We start from the raw sequence: 8,927 nt of genomic DNA, 5'->3' as shown, positions 1-8,927 counted from the left end.
ACATATATACTGTATTATTATAAGTATTAATTATTATGGGTTATCCCTATTGATTGTCTAATTATTATTATTTAAACAAAAGCATATATATATATATATATATATATATATATTTTAATTGGAACCGCGCGTAAAGTGCTGCGCTCTCTTCTCCAGGCTTCCAGGGATGGAGTCGATGCCCGGACATCTTCGAGACGCGGGACGAGACGCCAGCTCCTCCCCAGGTTTAAAGCAGGACGCACAGAGTTTCTCCAGCCCCAGCTCCCTCAAACCAAACCAAGTGAGTGAGACCTCCCTGTACGGCGTGCCCATCGTCTCCCTCGTCATCGACGGCAAGGAGAGGCTGTGTCTGGCCCAAATTTCGAACACGCTGCTGAAAAACTACAGCTACAACGAGATCCACAACCGCCGCGTGGCCCTGGGCATCACCTGCGTGCAGTGCACCCCCGTCCAGCTGGAGCTCCTGCGGCGCGCGGGGGCCATGCCCATCTCCTCCCGGCGCTGCGGCATGATCACCAAGCGAGAGGCCGAGAGACTCTGCAAGTCCTTCCTGGGAGCGCACAGCCCCCCGAAACTGCCGGAAAATTTCGCGTTCGATGTCTCCCACGAGTGCGCGTGGGGCTGCAGAGGAAGTTTCATCCCGGCCAGATACAACAGCTCCAGAGCCAAGTGCATCAAGTGCAGCTTTTGCAGCATGTATTTCTCTCCAAATAAATTCATCTTTCACTCTCATCGCACCCCAGAGTCCAAGTATCTGCAACCGGACGCGGCCAACTTCAACTCGTGGAGGCGTCACCTGAAACTGACGGAGAAAGTCCCGTCCGATGATGTTAACCACGCGTGGGAGGATGTAAAGGCCATGTTCAATGGGGGCAGCAGAAAGAGGACTCTGCCCATGAACGGGTCGGGGATGTCCTCGCCTCTAAAGTCCCAGGCCTCTTCCAGCCTGGGGCAAACCAGCTCTCCCGAGATCCCTCACAAAACTTTACGGGCCGACCAGGATCAGGGTGGCAGTAACTTAAATTTGGGGAGCGGCGCCCGGAGCTATCCAGTCATCCCAGTCCCCAGCAAAAGCTTTGGCATGCTCCAGAAAATCCCCCCGCCCCTGTTCCCCCACCACCCATATGGATTCCCCAGCTATGGGCTCTGTCAGAAAAAGAGCGACGGGGTGCCGGACGCGACCAAAACCAACGTCCCCAGCGTCTTCTGGCCGGGCGCGAAGGACACCCTCTACCCCGCCTTCCCCATGTTTTGGCCAGCCGCTGGCGGCCTCCCCATGCCGCCCTACCCGGGCTCCCCTCCCAAGCCTCACCTGGAGCTGCCCGGCGTCCGGCAGGGCGAGCTGGACGCGTCAGACCAAAGTAGCGCAAACACACCAAAAGATCTGAACCAGCACCCTCTCCATCAGCGGGACGGGGGCGAGCGCAGTCCCGGCTCCTCCTCCTCCACCCGGAATGAGGAGGACAGGTCCGGGGATGAGGCCTCCCAGCGGAAAATCAGCTACATCTCCGCGTTCAGGCCCGTCGTCAAAGACGTGGAGACCATCGCCAAACTGTACGGGAGCCGGGAGAGCTACGGCGCGCGCCCAGGCTACCTGTCCCCGGACTTCATCAGCGAGAGCTCCAGCTACAGATCGATATCCCCGGACAGGGACAGCGTGGCGGACGACGACGACGAGGACGAGGTGGACGTGGAGTCCAACCGAGGTCCGGACGATGAAGATCCGATCCGGATCTCGCCCGGCGGGGAACCCCGTGACTCCCCCGCGGCAGAGCAGATCTCCTGCAGCGCGGAGGAGAGTTGTGAGCAGCCAGATGCTCCGAGCCCGGGGGCACGCGCAGCATCACCGGAGGACCCCGGTCACACCAGGTCACCAGACGGGGACAGACCGGCGCGCAGCAGCACCCCTCCTCATGAAGTAAGCGGAATAAATGCTCTTTAATGACCCCCGCGGGGGGAGGAGGGCTTTGTGAATAAATATGATAAAGGTTTATGAGGTCACGAGTTGCTGAAATGGATCATTTTTGTTTTTAAATTCCCTATTTTTCCTTTTTAATAAAACTCTTTTTCATTTAAATTGAGCCCAATTGAAACAAACAATTTTCCAGCTGGTTATTTTTTTTAAATTTTTGTAACATTTAAAGCCTAATTTTCTACAATAATCTCCAAGCCCCCTTATTTTGTTCTTTTTTTTAGGCAAAATTGGCTCAATTATGTGAAGAACTCCCCGCAAATGGCATTTAATTGGCCTTTTCCATTGAAGCCGCGCGTCTGCTTCCCTTCACAGGTGTATGAAAAGGACAGTCACGTGATCTCTTCTTATGGCTCCAAACAATCAAACAGCCCCCGCAGACCCAGCGGTAATTACTGATCCGATTTATGGAGCAGTTATTAAAGCAAGCGCGTCTCTAAAGCGCAACATTTTATTTTTGTTTGTTTGCCTCCTTTAGCTGTTCATCTTCACATGTCTGAGTTCCAAAATCAGCGCATCGCAGCCTCGATTCAGGAGCCAAAGGACAGACAAGGTTATTTTTTTATTTTTTATTTTGTTAAATTTAATTTTCAATGTATTTTACGTCTTGGAACACCTTAAAACATGTGTTTTTTTGTACAGGAGGAGCTTTGCGCATCGACATCAGCGTGCGTGAAAGAGATTTAGAGAGCATGGCGAAAGGTAACCTTTCATTTTCCCGTCTAAAAATAGAGAAAAAAAGTGTTTGAATACATAAAAAATATTTTTGACGATGAAAAATTCAAATGTGTTTTTTAAATCCTAAATGACCCAAAAGGTACTTTAGGATTTGCGCTTTTTAAACGCGTAAAAATCCACTTTCCTCTAAAATGGAGCCTGAACGGCCTCCTAAGGATGACGTGCCAAAACCTTCACATTTCCATTTTACAGGCCTACAGTCTTCCCATAGTTGTTAACCACTTAATCACGAGATGTGGGAGTTTTGACTTATTATTGTAAGGGGAAATCGTTTAGAGGCTATTAATATTTTAACGAACAGAGCCATAACCCCGAGGCACGCCAGCTAATTATTTTACAACGCTTGGAAAAACCCTGGGACTCCATTATTGTCGTCTCCACCTCCAGGCGATGCATGGCAATTACTGTGGCAGCCAGGGAAAGGAAAGCAGTCAAATGGCTGTTTTCATGCATGTAAAAGCACCTGAAGTGGCTTTTCTCAGAACACACACACACATTTTTTTTTATTTTGAGAAATGAATATTATTAAAATGGAAGCAAAGTGTTTTCTCTTTCTAATAAACAGGATCCTTTGTGTTTGCAGAGGAGCTGCAGAAGCAGCTGGTGGAGCAGGTGGAGCTCAGGAAGAAGCTGGAGAGGGAATTTCAGCATTTAAAAGGTATGAGAAAAAGTGAGTGAAGGTTTATTTTTGTATTTTCCATTAATAATAATATTAGTAAAAGCAGCATTAAGGTTGTGTTTAACTCGGGCCTTTGTGCTCCTCAGATAATTTTCAGGATCAAATGAAGCGTGAGCTGTCCTACAGAGAGGAGATGGTCCAGCAGCTGCAGATTGTTCGAGGTTGGTCTCGCTCCGTCTCTGTATGCAGATCAATGCTGTTTATAGGGAGAAACAAATATTACGATATAACAATCAGCCTTAAAAGCACAAAAATGAAAAGTGACACTCTGCATAGTGATGTTGGTAATTTAAGTTCAGGTTTTTTTCACAGCAAAAATCCACATTTCTTCTTCTGCAGTTTTATTATATCCACAGATATCAAGAGATGTAAGCCAAACCACATTGTTTTGTTTGCAAAGGTTCTTTGCTCCTAAATCATGCTCTGGAAAATTGAATGGACAGACCATTATGTAGTGTTGGATCAGTTACATGTAGTAGACATCAACTAATGCCGCCCGCTAAAGGATTGGTTTAGTGTTACACTTGTTTAAATACAGGGTTCAAGTACACAGAGGGGTCACTCTAAATACCATGGGGGCAGCCAACATGCATTACACTTTTCTTCTGTTGGGTTTGGCTTTTTTTATCAATTTACATTACTTATTTCCTTTTTTTTATGTAAACTCTATTTTATTTACTTTATTTTTCAGTATAGCTAAAAAAAATAAGAGGATAAACATAAACACACTAATGAATATTTTTTAAGCCTCATCTGCTTCAAAATTACCTCAATTTAGCTTTTACATGAGAGCAAAAATATATGTGATTTTTTTTTCATGGTTGGAAATTATTTCAGGTGTCAATGAGTTAAAAACAACAAAATACTACAACTATTTAAACTTAGATTAGTACATTTTCTATGATGAAAACACAGAAAATGAAGGTGTTTCTCACGCACCAGTGTTTCCTCCTGGGTTTCCAACCACTTTCAGTCAAAATGATGGAAAAAACTACAATTTCTTTTTGTAGATTTAAGGTTTTTCAACCACAAAAAAATGTGGTTCCATATGAGGCTCAGAAGAGATTATTACTTTTTTTTAATAGTTTGCGTTACTATAATAAGAGAAAATTTCAGAAAATATCAGGGGAAACATTAAAAATAAGTATTTTAATCAAATAATTTGAGATCATAATGCAACAAATTTATAATTTGGAAATGCCAAATGAATACATTCAGAATATAAATGTCATTCCTTTAATGCCTCAGGATTTCCCATTGAATTGCTCTGTTTTTGTAATGTTATTCCATGGATTGTATTTTCTTTTGCTTTGCATTAACCCTTTCATGCTGTGTGTCACTTATTTAGAACGTACCATTAAATCTAGGACTCCACTTAGTTTAGCATCACCTTGAACGGAACAAGCATAGAAGATTTTTTTATATAACTGTAAATTAAGTCAGGCATGAAGGGGTTAATGGCACAGACAACAGAACCACACGGAGATCAGATTTTCTATGAACACACAAATGTACTTTTTCTTTTTAACTCGCTTAAATGAAATATGAATTTCAAACAGAAGAGGAAGAATTCAAAATTATTTTCCAAAATGTAAAATTAGTGAACGAGTTTCGCCTAACATCAAATTATGAAACACTCTCCCCATTTTAGAGCAAAATTACATTCCAAAAACCAATTTTGGAAAAAGCTTCTATATTATTTACCAGTAATTTATTTTTTTAAAAATCATAGGAAGATGTCCTCAAACAGCAAGGAATTAAATGAACAAATGTAACTAAAAACGGTTGTATGATCGCTTGAGAAATCAATTTTTAAAAAAAGTCTGAGCGCGTGGATCAACTCAAAAACATTCTTAAAGTTAAATCATTACACATGTTTTACACGAACAAATCAGGTATATGATTAACACATTTTGGACTCAACAAACTCACTCAGGAGGACATAGGATTATTATTCATTTTTAGGAGTATGATTTTGGCAAACAGTGGATCTTTTTTATATTGCAGAATGAGTCACAACAACACAGCAACTTCAATGTTACATTTTCCTTGTAAAAATAAGAGGCTGTATCGTGTGACATTTTGCTCAAAACATGCATCTACAATTCTACATGCACACACAAAATGCCAAAATGTAACAATGAATATTGCGTCTCTTATCTGATACGGCCACAGAAATCCTCAACAAAAAACGTGTAAACTGAAGTTGCAAAATTCCAGACAATCGGAATCAAAAGTCTGTTGGATTTAGATTTGTAAAACAATGGATCTTTATCAGTGAATGCTGTAGGTGTCAAGAGACAGGAAAGTGTGGAGCGATAAAAAACATCAAAATGTTTCATTAAACTTAAAGGTTAATAAAGTACATGGAGGAATTTCACGTCAGGTTTGACAGCAGAAATGTTTCAACAACTTAAATTTCATGAGAAATTTATATGCAGTAAAACTTTAAAGTTAAAGGAACATTTTGAGTTCACTTTCAAACAATTAATTTAGTCTCGTTTGCTCAGCTTGTCGATTTACAGCCCCAGGAAAGGCATGAAGTGTTCCAGCCACCCTTTCAGTTCAAATGAAAGTAGATATCAGTCAAATGTGTTTTTTTTTACACATTGTCCACAAATTGTCAACAATAATGTCAAGAAATGCAGATTTTCCTCAAAATGCATTGAAGTTAATGATATCAGTTTTCTAAATCTATTTAAAAGTGCATGAATAAAGCAAACAATCATTTCCTAAGAGCTGTTTCAGCCTTTAAGAAGCAAACAGAGACTGCTTAGAGTGATGATAGCCTAGAATGAGTCACGCTTTTATAGGTTTTGAATGTTTTGCAGCTTTTATTGTTCAGTGGCTTGTCTGATTGTGGTCATTTTAAGGCACCATATTGATAAATAAGCCTGAACTTGAACAGTCACAATAGATTGCAGAGTAACATTTTATTGTATTGTATGGTTTTGTACACAATATAGTCAAACAACTTGCAGAAATTCAACACAAAAACACGATTTTCAGTCTTTCTAAGAGTTATATAACGCTTTTTTAACCTTGATTAAAGCCCACAGCACTTTGCAGTCATAAGTCATCCGTGCACACACACATTTGTGCACAACTTCTCTCCACAGGAGCGATGTGGGGCTCCGTGTCCTGCAAGGACCCTTCAAAACACAACAAACCTGCAGCCTTGGTTGATCACTTTACACCTGCATTTTCTGGAATATTCATAAATAAGCTTATAATTATAGTTGCAGAAATGTCTTTTTGGGGTTGTGACATAATGAACTCAAAGCTAAGAACATATTTGTGCAGAACGTTTTTAACATATGTGCAGTTTTCAGGCTGACTTTCATAAATGACGTGCTCCGTTTTGAGCTTAAACATTTGATTAGTTCATCTGTAATTAGAGTACGCTTCGTCTGCATGTTCTAACTGTTGGACTCGCTCCTCCCCAGAAGCTCACGACGCCCTTCACCATTTTTCCTGCAAGATGCTCACCCCTCGTCAGTGCACCGGAGCCTGCAACTTCAAATCCCCGCTGCTGCCTCCATAACCCGGCACAGCCACACACACAAAAAGAAAGAAACCTCCCAGATCTTTCCAGTGTTCACCCTCTGCCTGTAACACGAGGACTACCTGCCCTGCTGTAGATACACTGCTGATTCTGGCCCTCATTCTGACACCTGCAGGAGGACGTTCCGTTACAGAACCCACTGGTTCTGGACTCACCTGCAGAGTGGCTGTCATGCTGCAAAGCTCAAACTCTCTAAAGTCTCAGTGAATCAAAGCTGTCAGCTCCTACGCAATTCTCATTAGTGGAAAAAAAAAACAACACTATAAGCATAAATTATTAAATATACATATATATTATGTGACAATGTGCAATTGCTTGTATAATTGTGATATATGAACTAAGAATATCACATTATTTAGATTGTGTTGCTCGTTTGAATATGTGTTTTACATTTTACATGCTATTTCTCTGTGTTTCTTTTAATTTATTCTTTAGATTGTTTGTAACACTGTGTATGTTGTTAAGCACTTTAAATTGGCAACGTTTTGGAGCTGGATCATTAAATCCAAATTGTTTTATCGAATAAAAACACTTTGTGTTTTCAAATAAAGCACATTGCCTTTGGATGAGCACTTCCCACAGCGGCAAAATCTTTGGGTGTTTTTTCCACAGACGTCAGCAGATCTCAGAATCATGGAGCTTTTTGTATCCCTGACCCAAAACTATCCTCCGACGGTGGCTCCTAAAAGAAGAAAAAAAGCTTTTGTGCACCGCCACACTCATTTTGTCATGGTTTGCAGTTTAAAAAACTCACATCTGAAGAGCAAATCTTGTTTTTAGAAGCAAATCCTCCATTTTTTTCATTCCTGTATGTACTCATGTCAAAATGAATAAAAATGAGCACCAATTTCTGCTTTTGTATCCTGGCCTGTCTCTGCGTGAGCCCGACACCCTCTGGCCTCGGCGTGCAGCATCTCCAGCAGATCAGATTCCCTCCTGTTGTGTTTGACTTCAACATGATCTCTTTCATATGCAGCCACTCTAGTACGTGGCATGTCAGCTTATAATGTTTGACGTGGAGTCAGGGGAGCGGCCCGATCCAATAGTGAAATCTAATTCTTCTGATGGGACGTCTAATAGATATTGATTACGCGGCTGGCGCTCCCTGGATGCCTCATCCTGAGACAGATACTTGCATAATGTCACTGAGGCACAGTGAATGTTAATTTTCAGTGAAGGTAATTGCCCTCTGTGGCACGAGTCTGTCCCTCTGAATACTAACAAGATCCGAGCACTGAACCCGACTACAGTGGAAGGGACGCCATGAATTAGTTGACAGAAAAGCTGATGACAAATTTGCCATTTTTTGGTTATACCTTTTGGTATTTCTTTTTTATTTCTCCTGCAGGTTTTGCATGTGTGGCTGTGTGCATCTGTGGTGCATCATGGGTAAGTTAGCTCTCTGTGAGAACCGTCATGGCTGCTTGACCTTCATCTCAAACGTCTCTCAAACCAGTCTGAATGCAAACGAAAGCTGTTGTGAGGGAAGAAAAATGACTTTTTTTCCCTTTAAACTGACTAAAAATACAGTAATTAAAAGTGTATAAAAATATACAATTAAAGCACAGAATATGGGAATATGAAGTGAGCAGTTCATAATGGAGTCTTTCTCATTTCACGAAAGTAAACAACATTTAAAAGAATATTTTTAACAATGAGGGTGCCTATTAATGCAAATATTAAGGCAAATGTGCAACAACAACCTAATCCTAAACACCAATAAGACCAAGGAACTTGTGGAACTTTCTGGGCGTTACCATCCAGCAGGACCTTACCTGGACTAACACCACTGCTCTGGTGAAGAAGGCCCAGCAGAGAATGGACTTTTAATGCTACATCAAGAGCATTTTAACATACAGTCTGTGTCTGTTTTTCCAGCTGCATAGTGGAGGACAGGAAAGCGCTCCGGAGGGTCACTTCCACAGCCCCAAAAGATTATTGGTCGCCCTCTCCCTTCTCTAGAAGAGCTATAC

The 8,927-nt window shown here is 41.8% G+C and overlaps 1 protein-coding gene across 6 annotated transcripts in view; it reads left to right on the top strand.

Moving 5' to 3' along the window:
* skor1a (SKI family transcriptional corepressor 1a) overlaps nt 1–6,948 on the top strand; it is an 8,346-nt gene extending 1,398 nt beyond the window's left edge. Inside the window, exons 2-8 of one of the 6 annotated variants that reach the window (XM_024294822.2) lie at nt 157–1,918; nt 2,288–2,360; nt 2,451–2,525; nt 2,615–2,674; nt 3,294–3,368; nt 3,476–3,550; nt 6,836–6,948. In XM_024294822.2, coding sequence (XP_024150590.1) covers nt 167–1,918; nt 2,288–2,360; nt 2,451–2,525; nt 2,615–2,674; nt 3,294–3,368; nt 3,476–3,550; nt 6,836–6,933 — 2,208 coding nt within the window. In that variant the 5' untranslated portion in view covers nt 157–166 and the 3' untranslated portion in view covers nt 6,934–6,948. Of the gene's footprint in view, nt 1–156; nt 1,919–2,287; nt 2,361–2,450; nt 2,526–2,614; nt 2,675–3,293; nt 3,381–3,475; nt 4,109–6,835 lie in introns of those variants that run through there. The other 5 variants (XM_024294819.2, XM_024294818.2, XM_024294823.2 and 2 more) reach the window with 5 other exon arrangements.
* The last annotated feature ends 1,979 nt before the right edge of the window (nt 6,949–8,927 follow it).

Source organism: Oryzias melastigma, linkage group LG3, assembly GCF_002922805.2.
Source record: "Oryzias melastigma strain HK-1 linkage group LG3, ASM292280v2, whole genome shotgun sequence".
Lineage (NCBI taxonomy): Eukaryota > Metazoa > Chordata > Actinopteri > Beloniformes > Adrianichthyidae > Oryzias > Oryzias melastigma.
Note: the sequence above shows the minus strand (reverse complement) of the source record. Positions and strands in the feature narration are given on the sequence as shown.